This window comes from Anarhichas minor, unplaced genomic scaffold (assembly GCF_050575085.1).
Source record: "Anarhichas minor isolate MPS153535 unplaced genomic scaffold, ASM5057508v1 ptg000044l, whole genome shotgun sequence".
NCBI lineage: Eukaryota > Metazoa > Chordata > Actinopteri > Perciformes > Anarhichadidae > Anarhichas > Anarhichas minor.
The window spans coordinates 641,779-660,000 of NW_027466490.1; the positions used below are offsets into that span (position 1 = coordinate 641,779).

General features: G+C 40.5%; 1 protein-coding gene across 1 annotated transcript in view; it reads right to left on the reverse strand.

The window, feature by feature from the left end:
* Window positions 1-6,130: 6,130 nt before the first annotated feature.
* Window positions 6,131-18,222, reverse strand: part of kcnd2 (potassium voltage-gated channel, Shal-related subfamily, member 2) — a 25,584-nt gene continuing 13,492 nt past the window's right edge. The window contains 4 exon segments of the mRNA XM_076111269.1: window positions 6,131-6,317; window positions 8,385-8,632; window positions 9,171-9,266; window positions 9,819-10,080. Of these exon segments, the coding sequence (XP_075967384.1) occupies window positions 6,131-6,317; window positions 8,385-8,632; window positions 9,171-9,266; window positions 9,819-10,080 (793 nt within the window).

The following is an 18,222-nucleotide window of genomic DNA, read 5'->3' on the forward strand; positions in this document are numbered from 1 at the left end:
CTGATCCAGCCCTAACTATAAACCTGAACCAGCCCTAACTATAAACCTGATCCAGCCCTAACTATAAACCTGAGCCAGCCCTAACTATAAACCTGAGCCAGCCCTAACTATAAACCTGAACCAGCCCTAACTATAAACCTGAGCCAGCCCTAACTATAAACCTGAACCAGCCCTAACTATAAACCTGAGCCAGCCCTAACTATAAACCTGAACCAGCCCTAACTATAAACCTGAACCAGCTCTAACTATAAACCTGAACCAGCTCTAACTATAAACCTGAACCAGCTCTAACTATAAACCTGAACCAGCTCTAACTATAAACCTGATCCAGCCCTAACTATAAACCTGAACCAGCCCTAACTATAAACCTGATCCAGCCCTAACTATGAACCTGAGCCAGCCCTAACTATGAACCTGAACCAGCCCTAACTATATACCTGAGCCAGCCCTAACTATAAACCTGAACCAGCCCTAACTATGAACCTGAGCCAGCCCTAACTATAAACCTGAACCAGCCCTAACTATGAACCTGAACCAGCCCTAACTATAAACCTGATCCAGCCCTAACTATAAACCTGAACCAGCTCTATAAGAGTTATCAAAGAGGAAGGAGAGATCCAGACTTGTTCGAGTGTTTTAGGACAATGTTTTATTTACTCAGACACCGCACCGCACTAAAACCATAGAAGCTTCTCTTCTTCAACACCATCCTCAATAATTCATATTTTTAATCCATACAAACACAACCGGTAACAAATCAAACATAAGAATTATCATCCTTAGAAGTTCTTCAATTTAGAAGTAAATCCTTTAATCACTTCTCATGCATGTTGGAACGCTTTAGAAAAATATCATGTGGAGCTTTAACATAAGAGACGACAACTTGTTATGGAAACTACTGAAAGAATAAGATGATTTACGACACCATCAATAACAATTACAGCACATGTGCACTAGCAACAGTAATAATAATAATTACCCTTATTTATTTATTTTACAACCAGAAATTAACAATATGATCCTCAAAAATATGTTTCTATGATTTTTTTTCCCGTTTCCCTAAATTCAAAAGGTATCTTTACAAAAGGAAAGTGGTTGCATATGTCACATTATCAAGCAGTGATGGATGATGAAGGTTCAGCTAACAGGGTCGGCTATTTGCATTTTCACTCCAAAATTAAGTTAAAGAAAGAAAGAAATCAGCTTTTAATCAAGTTGAAGATTAAGTTCCAGCTCTAGAAGATGAGACATCCGTCGTTAAAACCTTTTTGCATCGATGCTGAATTTATTTCAGCCGTCCACGAATGTTTGACGCTTCAAAGCTGAAATGTGCTTTTTACTCTGAAAACAAACTTTAAATCCAGCTTGAGGACTAGAATACGTCCACGAGATGAGTCCATGTCAATAAAATCCATTTAATCCACCAGAAGAAGAAGGTTCAGGTGTTACAACATCTTTCAATTCAACCATTTTCATCCCAAAGAAAAGACAAGTAGGCTTTTTTAGAGTTCCCCCATTTGTCCCGATGGCTTCAGACCTACAGATCACTCAGATAAATCACCCTGAAGTCCTGAAATATTCATATTATTTATATCTCGTATAGATTAATAACCTGTGCACACTAGATAGAAAATATCTTTTATGACTTTAGCAGAAGACTGCATCCAAATATTAACAGACTTTGGTGTCTTAGGAAGTTTAAGGAATTGTTAAAAGATTTTTTAGGAAATACTCGTTGACTTTATTGCCGAGAAGAGGATTGTTACGTTAGCCTAGCATAGCATAAAGACTGGAAGCAGAGGGGAAACAGGTAGCCTAGCTCTGTGTGAGGTTAAAAATACACATAAAACTAACATGTCACTAATTTATGAGTCACACTTGTTTAGTCTGCACACAAATATAATTAGAGGGAGTTCTGGAACAAGCGCTAAGCTAAGCTAAGCTAGCAAAGTCCTGACTCCAGCTCTGAACTTAACAGATATTAGATGTTGATATCCATCTGAACAATAAGAGTATTCCCCAAATGTTGAACTCCCTACTCAGCTGTCTCAATCAATAAGATTGTATTTCGTTTAGCTCACATTTAGCGATGCAGCTACACCTATTAAATTATGTTTAAATTATTTTGATAATTACATATAAAAGTGGACTTACATTTAGTGACGACTGCTCTGTGGGTGTCTACTTATGGTCATAATGACAAAGTGCTGGTGAGTCACGTCAGCTCTCAATCAGTCTGTTAGCCACTGAGCTAATGCTAACGTTATAAATTTCCCAGACTGACGGGAAAAGCTGCTGCTCGTCTCTGAATGTACAACGATCCTGATTAAAGTCGTACAAATATTGATGTGATGTGCTTTAAAGTGTAACTGGGGATTTCAGACGATTAATTCGTTTTTTCTGTTGCTCAACGCGGTCAATGCTACATTTATAACTAGCTTACGCATGCAGCTAAAGCTAGCTAATAAATAATCAGACTTAACATTGTGTTAGCAAACGTTTGCAGTGATTGCTAACTCTTAAAACATTAAACAACAGTGTCATTTCTCTCTTTTAAAGAGCTAACTGTTCATTCTGTAGTTTGAGTTCAGACTACTCAATATTTCTGTGTTGTCTGGACATAAACTCACTGATATTGTAAACTCATTAAATATAAGTGAAAACTAAGATGGAGCTAACAGTTTACATCCTGCTTGATTTTATGGGTGCAGAGCTTTTATTAATTCTGTTTTATGGGACTTATTGTTGCTATAATAATTATATTAAATACAGTACAATGTCCGATATTTAAATCTTACCGAAACATCCTTGAATCTCCCTGAAATCAGTAAAATCCAGCCCACACAGTGCTTTAACCCTGGTTACATTAAGAAGAGAACAATAACTTCAGGCAACATGTGCGTTAAATAAAACCTGGAGGCGAAAGACAACAAAGATAAAAGCTGCGGTGCAACGACAAAAACAAACATTTCTCTTTTATCACAAATTGACATCAGTGTTTTTCAGATGTGTTGCTGTACAGCAGAGAGTAAAAAATAGGAATATATACAGACTCAGACTCCATGAAATCACAGCAGCAGGGTCTCATTCACTCAGATCTGCATGCATCATGGAAACATAAGGAGATACTGAACATGCTCAAAGGTTTTAGCTGCAAATACAAAACCTCCTCCAGTGAATCCACTGATTAAGGGAGCAGTGTGTAGCATCTATTTGCAGAAATTTATAATATTAATACATCTGTTTCCTTTGGTGTATAATCACCAGAAAATTAGAATTGTTGTGGTTTTCGTAAGCTTAGCATGAGCCGTTAGTATCTAGTTACGGAGCAGGAGCTCTTTATGGAGTCCGTTATGTTGCTACAGAAGCCCAGAAGGGACAAACCAAACCGTCGTTTTCTACACGTTTGGCTCACGGGACAAGTTTCAGGTGGTTGCAATCTACAAACTCACCACTAGACCCGCCAGATCCTACACACTGAACCTTTAGAGGTCGTTTTGGGAAGAACTTTTGTTAAACATTTTACGTCGCCGTGATGCAGAACTCATACTTATTTAGTACGTGTTTGTTTGTGAGGTCAAATAAAAATCAAAAGTAAATAGATTAACAAATAACTATATTTTCTTTTAAAACCCCTCTCAGGAACAAAGCTGTCTTTTGAAATTGTTTTCAAAATCCTGTCTTTGTCTTTTGTTGTTTTAAAAAATGAAATTGAATATGAAATGAGCGAATGTGATTAACTTTATGCGTAATTCTAAAATACCGACCACATGACCTCAGTGTTCTCAGTGGTGGCCGAAGTCCTCTGAAGGTTTGCATAGTAAAAACTACACTGATGATCACTGATGTTTGATTTTCTTAGTGACTCTTAGGATGTAGAAAAGGTATGATAATGATGACACAATGTAATTTATGTAGAAACAAACTATCCCATAATGCAGTGGTTCTCAACTGGTCTGGCTGCGGGACCCACCATCACTCCTTAATGACAAGCCGCGACCCACGACCAAAATTACATATATATATAATTTGGGTATATCTATATTCAAGAAGTCTAGTAGTAGTAACGTCTCTGTGTAGTAAACAACTGTCAAATCAAATAAAGAAAGTACACATCAATTATATTTTAACAAATATTATTCTCATTTTTCAAATTTAACTGGATGGATTATAAATAATACATAGAAATACATGAATAAATGTTCTTCTCATTTCAAGTAAAATAATGGCTGGATTAAAAAATAAATTACGTAACAGAATTCATTTTTGAAAAGTTATTTTCACTGAATTGCTCTGCAGCTTTAAACTCAGTTCATTCAGGATGAAGTGAAAAAGCCACAATATTATATTTTTCTCATCTTCCAAAAAGAGAAATTAGTGTTGGAAGAATTCACCTCTATGAGTCTGTCCAGTCAGAGTCTAATGACTCTGGTCTCTCTGGATGTTTTTCTCTTTTGGAAATCATCCTATGATGTGACTTTCACACCTCTCACCTCAACAGTCCTGCTCTGCTCTCTGTATCCTCGTCTCTCCCCGTGTGTCACGGTGTGTACATCTCACTCAAGTCAGGAAACTTGTCAGAATACCCATATTTGATTGGCTGAGCTGCATCACGTGATGTGATTCACAACGCATTGGTCGGTGTTTTTCCTGCACCGCTGAACAAGTGCCGTAAATGCTGGAATACTTCCGCTGCTTAAAAAATGCCCTTCAAAATAAAATCACAACATTTGTTTTTTTTTGTCAGGCAAAGGCCCGTGACCCACTGAAAACGGGTCTGCGACCCACTTTTGGGTCGCGACCCACCAGTTGAGAGTCACTGCCATAATGTATTGATTGATTTAAATGAGAAACACAATGAAGTTGTCCAGGACACAAAAATACAAAGTATGATAATTCTGAATCACGGCTAATATATCGGAGACAGACGGGCTAACTGCTAGCCTAGCTAAGTGAAAGCTAACAGTAAAAAAAAAGCCTTCCAACAACTTCCAAACTATCTTCTTATGTTTTAACTTGTTTATTAGAGTAGAAATAGAAAATTAGATATTTTAGTTTTTAGGAGCCGTTAGTTCTGGAAGACAGTTAGCTTAGCTCACAGTCAGAGGACTTTATCTTTACGTCATGACTCTACTTTTCTCTTTTGGCTTAGCAGACGTCATGACAGTAATATCAGATATCTTTCTTTAATGCTAGACATTTATAACGTGGAGACAAAGCCATGAATGAAGTTAGCTTTACGGTCCAGCTAGTTCAGAGTTAGCTTTACGGTCCAGCTAGTTCAGAGTTAGCTTTACAGTCCAGCTAGTTCAGAGTTAGCTTTATAGTCCAGCTAGTTCAGAGTTAGCTTTACAGTCCAGCTAGTTCAGAGTTAGCTTTATAGTCCAGCTAGTTCAGAGTTAGCTTTACAGTCCAGCTAGTTCAGAGTTAGCTTTATAGTCCAGCTAGTTCAGAGTTAGCTTTACAGTCCAGCTAGTTCAGAGTTAGCTTCAAGGCCTCACCGTTAGCTCCAGTCAACTAAACCCAGCTGACTCTTGGATTGATTGGTGACTAGCATGTTAGCTAACAAGATAAAACTTGTAAATCAGTTGTTGAAAGGTGGTTTATATTCTTTTGATGGAGCTAGGCTAGCAGTTTACCCCTGCTTCCAGTGTTTGTGCTAAGCTATGCTATTGGCAAACTGAAACTAGCTATTGGATGGTTAACAGTGTACTTCCCAAAATATGTGACATTTCCTTTATACTGCATTCTAAAAATCTATGTTAGCATCAGCTTTCTTTGTGTTTAAGGACATTCAATTTAAAGACATACAGGATTGTAAAAACAGCCGTGGTGATGATTTAGATTTCTCTGGGATAAAGCGATCAGTCGTCAGCCAGTCGGCCATTTTCTCTCCTCAGATGTTCGACTGCCGGAATAGAAATCCTTCCTAGAAGACAGAAGAGAAAACAAGAGCAATCCAAAGAGGAGTTGTCTGAGTTTTAGGGTAGCTAACCCGTCACCTCTGTCGTGGACACGTGATCCAAACCCCGGCCCTCTGAGTCTGTGGTGGAGCGGGGACGCCGACCCCCCCGATGCCTGACCGCTGGGTGGGTTGTGTTTCCGTGTTGGAGGGGGAAGACGTTATAATCTATAGTGCGGACACCCTGACGATGTTAGCCTGGGAGTAGTCGATGGGGCCGGATGATGAGGTGCGTCCGGGTCGGGTGCCGGACGGCGGCGGCGGCGTCGGCATGCTGATGACGGCGGCAGTGATGTACGACTGGTCACAGTTCAGAGGAACCCTCTCCTCAAACTTAGCGTTCAGACTGGATCGACTGGAACGACTACAGAGAGAGCAAGGAAACAGATTTCAGACGATTACATTTACTAAATGAAGGAAGTTGAAAGCTCAGAGGTGTGAAGTCGAGGTCTGAATTCTTTCATTGCTTCAAACAGCTTCTCTAAAAGACATTTGTTCATATCCAGAAACCTGTTGATATCCAAGTCCTTCATGATGTTTCTCCTTCTGGACATTCATCTCTACAAACTGTTGGCTGTGGTGATCAAATGAATTAAACGGTGGCACCAAAAAGTCAAGATATTTGGTTGATTCGATTTAGAAAAATGATGGCAACAAAGTGACAATTAATATCATTGAATAGATTTTTAGAGTCTTGTGAAATGATTTAAACTTAAAAGAATTAAGTTAGGTATATATAAATAAGAATAGCAATTTATATGTGTTGAATTAAGGAAAAATGTGCTAAAATATGAGTTGATATAATTAATTTTTTTAAGTGAATCCAAATCATGTTCATCCAGATATTTAGTAAATCTAAATGACTTATTTTTTAATCAAATTTGTAGAACTTAAAATCTATTCAATTATATAACGTGTCACTTTGTTGCCATCATATTTTGAAGTAACAAATGGTCACATCTTTAAGGGTGTAGTTATACACATATAGAAAGTGAATAAGCTGTATTCAAGTCCAAAGAATGATCCTAGAACCTGAACAATATCAACATATCACACCATTCATCCATAATTCAGAATATACAAACAGAATATGATGTTTACATGAAACACATCACATTTGTATCGTCATATTCGATAGTGTAATATATATAGAAGAACTGATGAATATCGTGCTGACGTCTGTGAGGAGGAGCGGGTCGTCCACACCGTGACCTCTTTACAACATGTGAATCCAGCTTCATTCATAATTCATGAATTTGAACACAAAACAAGAGGCCGTATTCATGAAGATAAAGACTCAGGACGTTCAGACCATTTAACTGCAAGACTGTGATGAAGTTATGAAGAGAGGAAGAGAACACGGTGAGGCTGAAACAGTTGGAGGCCGTTATAGAGACGAGCTGCTGTCCCAGCTGTCCATGTTTAGGAGAAAGTTCCCAGACCTCCCACAGCCGGACATAGTCTGGATTCCTGCTCCCTGACTCTCCATGGGAACGCTGTGTCACATGATCTCTGGAGCCACGTGTTTATATACACAGTGTGTGTCTGAGAGTGTGTGTGGCTCCAACTGTCGCTGTTTATAACTTCATTTCATTTATCTTGAGGTTTAAAACAGGAACGTCTTCTCAGTTCTTCTCTAAAACTTCATCTAACGGATTCAGGAGGGACTGACAACAAATCACAACAAATATGAATATATATTTTTATTTATACCCTAGAATGGAAATTCCCTGCTCTCTGATTGGTTATTTGGAGCGAAGCCATGATTTAAATAACTTTCTCCACTACCCCCTTAAGTACCTATGACATATTCTCAAGAACCTCCAAAACCTCCTAACTGATCCATTGAAGGAACCTCTAAGTCATGCTCAAAGACCTTTGAAACATCTTCATGATCTTTACAACCTTCACAATGAGCTCTAAAAACCTCCTTAAACATCTTTGAAACTTTCTCAAGAACCTTTGAAATCTCATTTAGGACTTGTGAAAGCACCCTAAGAACTTCTACAACCTTCACAGGGAGCTCTAAACATCATCACGTGTCCCGAGAACCTCGTTGTGGATCCCAGGTACTTCTTTATGGGTCATCAACCTCTTCTAATAACTTGTTAAGGACCTCTGCCGTCCCCTCAATGACACCTTTTCTATCACCTTTTCAATAAGTCGTAGTAATATATAAGTACTCCATAATCGTTCTCTAAAACCTCTTCAAGGACATCAGGTACCTTTTTAAGGACCCCTGGAACCCCTTGAAGCACCAAAGCGAACTACCTTAAGATCATTAGAACCTCTAGAACCCCTCTTTAAGGACCTCTGCAACCTCATCATTGTCCACTAAAACATCCAAAATTACTTTCGCGAACTCTTCAATGACCCAAGTCCTCAGGTCCTCTTCCTCGGACTGAATACACCTCTTTCCTACCTGTTGGTGAGCGGCCTCTCCTTAATCTGGATGGTGCTCAGCTCCTGGACGCCGCCGTGCAGACCCACAGACATGTTGGAGTTGGGCACGTGGAAGGTCTTCCTCTTCCGGCGGGCACAGCAGGAGGTGAAGCCGTGAGGCGAGGAGGTGGAGACGGAGGAGGAGGAAGAGGAGCGAGACGGCCGCTTCACCAGAGTTACCTCCCTGCAGCCCGTCTCGTACATCTTCTCGTCCACGAACTCGTGGTTCTGAGGTAGAAACGAGGGTCCGGATGTTAGAGGTTGTCAGGGGGTTAAACGTCATTCTGCACTATTACCTCGATTCATGTCATTGTTGTTGTTCTTTATGTTCATATATACTTTTGGTATATATTTATATTGTCCATAGTCGTTAAATGTTTACGCTTACCTATGTTCTACTTTGTTGTCCTTATTTTCTTTGTTTATTTGTATATTCTGTACGTTGAGAGCAACGTAAAAACCAGAGGCAAAGTCCTTCTTTGCGTACTCATACATGTCCAATAAAGTTGATTCTGGTTCTGATTTAACAGCTGAAAGTACTAAAGGCACTCTGTAGAACGTGAGGCTTTACGACTTTGGCGACTTAAAACAGCTCCTCAAATGTGTCCGTATGAAGTCTTTAATATGCAGACGACTGTACTTATTACATTTAAGATGCATGACTGAAAACTGTGGCTGCTACTTATTAAACGTGAAGTTTCTTTGTGGATGTTTTTTGAAGTTAAAGTGTGCGTGTGTGTCTTTGTGTATAATGTTCCGTTCTCACCGTGGTTTTCTCCAGACAGTGCAGAAGGTGGTTGTGATGAATGTCAAAGTTGGGGTTGGCCTTACAGACCAGCGCCTGTCCTGCTTCCTTGGACGCCTTCAGGACACAAACAACAAATCACATGACCACACTGTGAGCACACACACACACGGATAGGAGCTAACGTTCTCACCACCTTCTTCAGACAGAACCGTCCAGGTTCATCCCGTCCTGGTTCACCGTTAGTAAGAAAGTGACGGCCGCTGTTCAGCAGCTTAATCACTGCTTCCCTAAATGTGCCGGTGTTTCTGCTTGTTTTGACTCAAGCCTTATTTGACCCAAGAGCGCCACCGTACTCATGTTGCTCAGGGGTTCAGACTGAATGTGACGCAGGTGGACGGACTGAAGGACTGAAGACTCTGTGATCGTGGAGTCAGGAGCTCAGGTGGTTCTAAAGGAACAGTGAGACATTCTAGGAAGTAGGCTGGTTACCTAGAATCGGAAAACCGGCCCTAGACTGACTGCCTGTAGGTCCCACCGGGGGGCCAAGAAGGTCATAAACCACATTCCAAAGGACCCTAAAAGAAGTCTTGTATCTTAACTTCTGTGGACTCCAAATGAAGTCATGATCAGGACTCATGAGGAGCTAAAAGAAGTTCTATATCTTACTTCTGGGGACATTTACAAGAGACTCTGCCTGAGTTTGTTGTCTTTCTTCCTTCTGATGTTTCAAACTAAACTTTAAAGAATTCGGTTTGTGGTCTTCACCTTTTGAGCTCGTCTCTTATCGGCTCTCTGGCTCTGGTGGTAGATCCGGCTGAAGTTGGAGACAATGACGGGAACTGGCAGAGCGATGACCAACACGCCGCTCAGAGAGCAGACGGAGCCCACGATCTTCCCCATGATGGTCTTTGGTACCATGTCGCCATATCTGAGAGAGAGAGACGACCAGAAGGCGACCAAAATGTTATAAGAACCTTCATGAAGTGAAAACACACTAAAGAGTTAAAGGACAATGCCTCTGGTGTTTTATGGTCTATTAGATACCTGACAATCACCGTGTAGCCCCGCCCTAAAGCATACCCTGCTTAATGGTCTATTAGAGACCTGTCAATCACCGTGTAGCCCCGCCCTAAAGCATACCCTGCTTAATGGTCTATTAGAGACCTGTCAATCACCTTGTAGCCCCGCCCTAAATCATACCCTGCTTTATGGTCTATTAGAGACCTGTCAATCACCGTGTAGCCCCCCCCTAAAGAATACCCTGCTTTATGGTCTATTAGAGACCTGTCAATCACTGTATAGCCCCGCCCCTAAAGCATACCCTGCTTTATGGTCTATTAGAGACCTGTCAATCACTGTGTAGCCCCGCCCCTAAAGCATACCCTGCTTTATGGTCTATTAGAGACCTGTCAATCACTGTGTAGCCCCGCCTCTAAAGCTGCTGCTGCTTAATGTTCTGTTTGACTTTAAATCGGTCAACGAAAATTAGAGTTGATAAATTATTGAAGTGATTAAAAGTTTGATTTTCACTTAAAACTGAACCGTCTCTGAGTTGTAGACTGTTGACATTAGGAAACATTCAACTCTCTAATAAACAGAATTATTAATCAGAAAAAATAACCGTTATTATTATTATTATTATAATTAATTCATTATATTTATACCTGTACTTTATGTTTTAAAGTTGAAGAACTGGTCCATTTCTTTTCTTTTTGCACGGCATAGTTTCACTTTATGTTCATGTATGTTTCAAATAAAATTGTAGTGTAATAATAATAATAATAATTGAACTTAACTAGACAGATAAAGTCTCATTTTATCTCTTTTATTCTTTTGAGTTCATTTTTAAACAAATAACTTAACTTTCCCTTGAAGCACATTTGATCTTCTTGTAAATGATTTAATGATAAAAACATACCAGTTCATTGTTGTTATTTGTTCATGTTTCAAACTAAAGGAAACCGTTCGTATCACAGAGTTGAGGACTTTAAATGTATTTATGAATAATAAATGTTCAGTTATTTGCTGCTGACAGAAACTCAATGTTTAAGCTAAATACACTATTTAGGTTTTAGAGCATCAGCAGAAAAAAGCAGCTGATTCAGCGTTTTGTGTTAAAAGAAGTTCAGTCATCGACCAGAAGGAGGAGCCAGAGATCATCTTCTTCTTCTTCTGTTTATCACGCTGCTCTCTTCTTCACTTGTTTTATGAAAATAAAACTCATCTCCTCCTCTTCATCATCATCTTCATCACACTATAGAACTAAAACTGTTACTTCACATTTAGATTTTCAAAATAAAAGAACTAAAAACATTCCGGTAGATGTTGCTCTGAAGATAATAAAGTTATAATAAATATCAGCTGATGTTTATATTCATGCTCCCCAGAGGAAGACCACTGTTAATATTATTGCTATTAATATGCAACTGTACCATATACTACTGTATATTCTATGATATACTGCTGTACTATGTATATATATACTATATGTATATATATATATATATACACACATATATATATATATATAAAATACACACTTGTTTCAAAATTAAGGTAAATTATCGATTAGTCCTCATAAACACAATGTGTGTGTGTGTGTGTTTGTGTTAATGAGCAGTAAAGACACACACACACACTGAGACAAGGTTGCAGCCTCTGATTGGCTGCCTCAGAGACGAGGTGATCAGTCACTGACACCTTGAACACACAAAGAGACACAAAGAGACTCAGGAGACAGGCACACAAAGACACAAAGAGACTCAGGAGACAGACACACAAAGAATCCAGAGATAATTTCCCACATTGAACATCAGCGTTCCTGCTTGTTTCATTCATCCTCATGTTGTTGTAGAGATAAAGGTGAAGTCCACCTTCCTCACAATCACCTTCATCCTCAGGGGAAGGTGTCACACACACACACACACACACACACACACACACACACACACACACACAACCCCAACAGAGTGTGCGTGTGACACTGATGACACTTATGCAGCAGTCAGCACTTTCTCGTCCCAACAGACGAAAAGAAGCTCAATGTTGTTGAATCCACTAAAATCTGTTTGTTTCAGTTATTAAGTTCATGTTTTAGTCCTGAGGAGTCATCACATCCAGAGACACACACACACAGACACCTACACCTACACACACACACACACACACACACACACACACACACACCTACACACACACACACAGACAGACAAACAGACATACACACCTACACACACACACACAGTTGACAGCATGTTTAACGTTTCATAAAGTGAATTCACATCTGAATCATTCATGCTTCAATGTGACCGAACGGCTCACATTGTCGCACACAATCACACACACACACAATCACACACACACACAATCACACACACACACACACACACACAATCACACACACACAATCACACACACACACAATCACACGCACACAATCACACACACACACACACACACACAATCACACACACACAATCACACACACACACAATCACACAATCACACACAATCACAATCACACACACACACACAGACACACACACACAATCACACAATCACACACAATCACAATCACACACACACACACAGACACACACACACAGACACACACACTATTCAGGTGCATAAGAAAATAAAATGCTTCTCGCTAAATGAAAAGCTACATTGATTATAGATTAGCATTTTATCTGCACAGTGTGTGTGTGAGTGTGCGTGTGTGTTGTTCAGAGTGATGGAGGTGCTCTAACAACACGGAGGGTTACGAGCAGGTTATATTCATAATTAACAACATCAGGTTCCTCTACTGCAGCAGAGACCAGGACCAGACTGAACCTGCACCAAGACCCTCCTACTGCAGCAGATCTACACACACACACACACACACACACACACACACACATACACACACACACACTAATTAGGCAGCAGCTGCAGCGGCTGAACAGCAGAAGAAGAAATGAGGACAAGAAAATGAATAGAAGAAGAGAGGATGCAAATGTATTCCTCAGCTGTCGATGCTTCGCATTAATAAGGACTGAAAATAAACTATTCTCACACACACACACACACACACACACAGGCTCGGATGTTGACCAGCAGCAGCTCAAAAAAGGACACTTTCCTGTTTAATCAGTTCAGACTGAGGAGCTGCTTCCTGTTTGCTCATCTACGAGCTGAAGAACCAGCGACCACGAGAACCTACCAGCGCTCCCTAGAACCTTGTTAAAGACCAACAGAACCTCCTCCATAACTCAAGAACCACATAAAGGACCACTATCACCATATCAGACTCCTAGAACCTGTGGAACCTGTGATGAATCCTTCACTCTGTTAAGCTACCTGCTCTCCTCTCAGCTTAATCACCTCACACTTCATCACCCTCAGTGACACGCTGCTGACCTCCGCTCAGATACAGAGAAGAAGAAGAAGAAGAAAAACAGAAGCTGCAGCATCTCAGAAGATGAAGATCAATGAAGATGAAGATCAATGAAGGTATTGAGTTTGTTTAGAGACAATGAGTCACAGTTTAACACAGACTGATCTAAGATCTGCTCTCATTTATAAAAACAGAAAACTAATCCATGAGGCCCGAAACTCTGACCTCTGATTGGCTCCCGGACTGAGCGATGACATCACAGGTGGAGCTCTATCGACGTATTGATCGGAGACGACCGGACACAAGATGGCCGCCTGTTTGTTTAACGATCAGCCAACAACAACAGAGACGTCTCACTCTGTTTTAAATTACTTTACCTAAAAATACCATCAAACTTCATCTCAACGTTTGGTGAGAGTGTATGTGTGTGTGTGTGTGAGTGTGAGAGTGTGTGTGAGTGTGTGAGTGTGAGTCTGTGTGTGAGAGTGTGTATGTGTGTGTGTCTGTGTGTGTGTGTGTATGTGTGTGTGTATGTGAGTGTGTGAGTGTGAGAGTGTGTGTCTGTGTGTGAGTGTGAGAGTGTGTGTGAGTGTGTTTGTGTGTGTCTGTGTGTGTCTGTCTGTGTGTGTGTCTGTCTGTGTGTGTCTGTGTGTGTGTCTGTCTGTGTGTGTGAGAGTGTGTGTGTCTGTGTGTGTGTGTCTGTCTGTGTGTGTCTGTGTGTGTGTCTGTCTGTGTGTGTGAGAGTGTGTGTGTCTGTGAGTGTGTGTGTGAGTTTTGGCTGTTTGTTAAATAGATTAAAGAACCATGAGGAAGTTTAATCACCATGTCTGATCCTCTAACCCTGCAGCCAACACAATACATGTTAATCCAGCTCATCTCACACTCACACAATCACACACACACACACACACACACACACACACACAGAGTTTTATGAGTCATATTTCTGGAAGTGTTTTTTATTTTTACACATTTCTTCACTTCTTTCTCAAATTTTTTATTTCAGGATTGAATATTTCTCTGACTCTTTTCTCACCTGAAAATATCTTCGACCAGGACGTTTCACCGCATGTCTTTTGTATTATAAAAACTAAAGCGTCCACACACACACACACACACACTATTCAGAGTCTTTATGAAACTGGTGAGAAGCAGAAGCACAAACAGCAGCTGATTTGTATATTTTGTCTCTAAAGTCTAATAGTATAAAACGTAAACAGAGATTTAGATTAAATAATCAGAATATTTTCCTCCGTGTCGCAGAAAGGTTTTCTGCCGATGAGGAAATTATTATGATAAATGGAGACGGAGACACATTTGTGGGAGAAGATGATGATGTTGGGTTTTGCAGGAATGGGCTGAAAAACCCGGTTCAGAGGTTTCATTACAGACTGAAAAATAACTTTTTAAACGGTTTCCTGCAGAGAAAAGGTCAGAGCTGTTTGTTTCACTGTGAAGCTGCTTTATATCATTAACTGGTTTAGTTTAGTGGTCTTTATGTGGAAGAGAGAATATGAACAAACTGATGCGGTGCACAGGAACAACAGAACTAAACTAACTGTGAGGCTCTCAAAATAACTGCAAGATCAGAATGAACCCTTATTGTTGAATAATGTATTATTTCTTTATTTCTTGGTCTGTATATCATATATATCATATCATGTGACTCAGTCTAGACCAGGAACATCTCTGGTTCTTAAAAGTTAAGTGCCTTAAACCCTAACAAAACCAGGATGAAGGCCAACAAAACCAGGATGAAGACCAAGATAACCAGGATGAAGGCCAACAAAACCAGGATGAAGACCAAGATAACCAGGATGAAGGCCAACAAAACCAGGATGAAGACCAAGATAACCAGGATGAACGCCAACAAAACCAGGATGAAGACCAAGATAACCAGGATGAAGGCCAACAAAACCAGGATGAAGGCCAAGATAACCAGGATGAAGGCCAACAAAACCAGGATGAAGACCAAGATAACCAGGATGAAGGCCAACAAAACCAGGATGAAGACCAAGATAACCAGGATGAAGGCCAACAAAACCAGGATGAAGGCCAACAAAACCAGGATGAAGGCCAAGATAACCAGGATGAAGGCCAACAAAACCAGGATGAAGACTGTCACGACCCGGCTCAAAAGGCCGCAACATGAGGGAGACAAGACGAGTCAAAAGTAATAAATAGACATTTATTTAATGAACCAGTAACTAAACTAAACTAATCAAACAAACAAACAAACAAACAAACAACCAGCCAGGTCCTTCAAACAGGAGACAGAGAGGAGATGCGCCCCGAGGCAAAGAAGAGGCACAGCCTTTATAGCTGAGACTTCCAGCAGGCTCAGGTGTGGCTCATCAGCAGCAGATTACCATCCTGAAAGACAACCTGGAAACATGATACAGACCCCTGGTGGAAGGGAGGGGTCGTCACAAGGCCAACAAAACCTAGATGAAGGCCAACAAAACCAAGATGAAGACCAACAAAACTAAGACGAAGGCCAACAAAACTAAGACGAAGGCCAACAAAACCAGGATGAAGGCCAACAAAACCAGGATGAAGGCCAACAAAACCAATATGAAGGCCAACAAAACCAATATGAAGGCCAACAAAACCAGGATGGAGACGGCCACGTGATGGATCAATGAAGAAGAAGAGGAGGAGGAGGAGGAGGAGGAGGAAGAGGAGGAGGAGATGGAAGAGGATAACAGAAAATAAATGGAGTCCCGGGAAGCAGAAGTGTGAGTTTGAGATAATCTAGTTCCGTCCCTGAGAGGCTGTGAAACTCTTCTATGGCGACGAATAGAAAAGCTGGATTATGTCTTCTAACGCAGTGATTCTCAACCGGTGGGTCGCGACCCAAAAGTGGGTTGCAGACCCGTTTTCAGTGGGTCGCGGGACTTTGCCTGGTAAAAAAAAAAAAATCCTGTGCTTTTATTTTGAAGGGGATTTTTTATACAGCGGCGTTATTCACACTCCTTAACAGTATTTGGCGTTAAAGCCTTGTAATGCTAATAGACACCCGCCATTTCACAGTATAGAAGAACACCACACAGTTTGTTTTCATGCTAATTGAGCAAGTACGACACCGACTGCATGAGATGTGGATTTTCTTACATTGAGGACGAAAGAGGCACAAACCTCAGTGAGGTTTGTGCAGCGAGGTTCTGGCACAAGAAAGCATGAAGCCGTTTTACTGGTTTACGTGAAACATGTGGGACGGGGACTGATGGGAACAACTTCTCTGCACTAGAGATCTCCTACACTACGACTGCAGAGGACATGTTCAGCTCAGGTTCAAACTGCTCCATCTTCTCATTAAAGACATTTGAGAAGTTGAACATTTGGGTCGCGGCTGGTCGTGAAAGCGTGATGGTGGGTCCATCAGCCAGACCAGCTGAGAACCACTGATCTATAGGGCCATAACCTCCAAACTCTACTGCAGCAGTTTGTCTGTTTGTGTTGCAGCGATATGTTGATGCAACATGTTGCTCTAATGTGTTGCAGTGATATGTTGCTGCAACATGTTACTCTCATGTGTTGCAGGGATATGTTGCTGCAACATGTTACTCTAATGTGTTGCAGTGATATGTTGCTGCAACATGTTGCTCTCATGTGTTGCAGTGATATGTTGCTGCAACATGTTACTCTAATGTGTTGCAGTGATATGTTGCTGCAACATGTTACTCTAATGTGTTGCAGTGATATGTTGCTGCAACATTTTGCTCTAATGTGTTGCAGTGATATGTTGGTGCAACATGTTGCTCTAATGTGTTGCATTGATATGTTGCTGCAACATGTTACTGTAATGTGTTGCAGTGATATGTTGCTGCAACATGTTGCTACTGCAGCTGGGACTCAGTTTGCTGTAAATAACAGCTGTTTATCTAAACATCTACTTTGATGTATTCTTACTATTACAGTGTGTACTTTGTTGTACTAATACACCGACTCTTTTCTCCACATTGTGTTTTCTGCTCTTTGTTTCTTTGAAACCAGCAGACTCATCCAGCTTATTACCTAATAAATGTGAGGACAGCGGCCAAATCTACCGTTTGATTTAAAATATACATAAATATAAATATATATTTATATAATATGAAACGAGAATGTTTCCTCATATTTGTGCCAACGACGTCTCTGATTTTCAAAGTTTTGAAGTCTGAAAGTGAAACTGGGTCTCACATGGACAGAACGATAAAAGCACTGCCAACTCCCACAATGCACCACAACTCTTTCTTCTTCTTCTCTGGGTTCAAAGCAGGACAATAAAACAAACGGACATTTACTGTAAATGATTATTGTCTTTAAGGATTGAGGGTGTAGAGCTTTACTGCTCAGTCAGCGTATTAAAGAGGAACAGGAAGAAAGCAGATTCACTAAAGAACTAAATAAACCATTCGTGGAAGCTGTGACTTCAGAGGATTAAAACAATCTGAAAACAGATCCTTTGTTCTACGAGGTGTCTTTCAACGCCTCACAGCTATAAATAACCTGCTGCAGATAACAGAGTTCTATATGAGTCCTGCAGGACCAGGACCAGGACCAACACCAGGACCCTGTGGCCCTCAGAGATCCTGATGGACTGAGACAGAACATTAGAACCAGTGATGAAGGTGAGAGAGGATGATGAAGACCTTCTTCTTCTTCTGTACAAGATTTAAAGGAAGATGAGAGCTCAAGAACCTCAAGAAG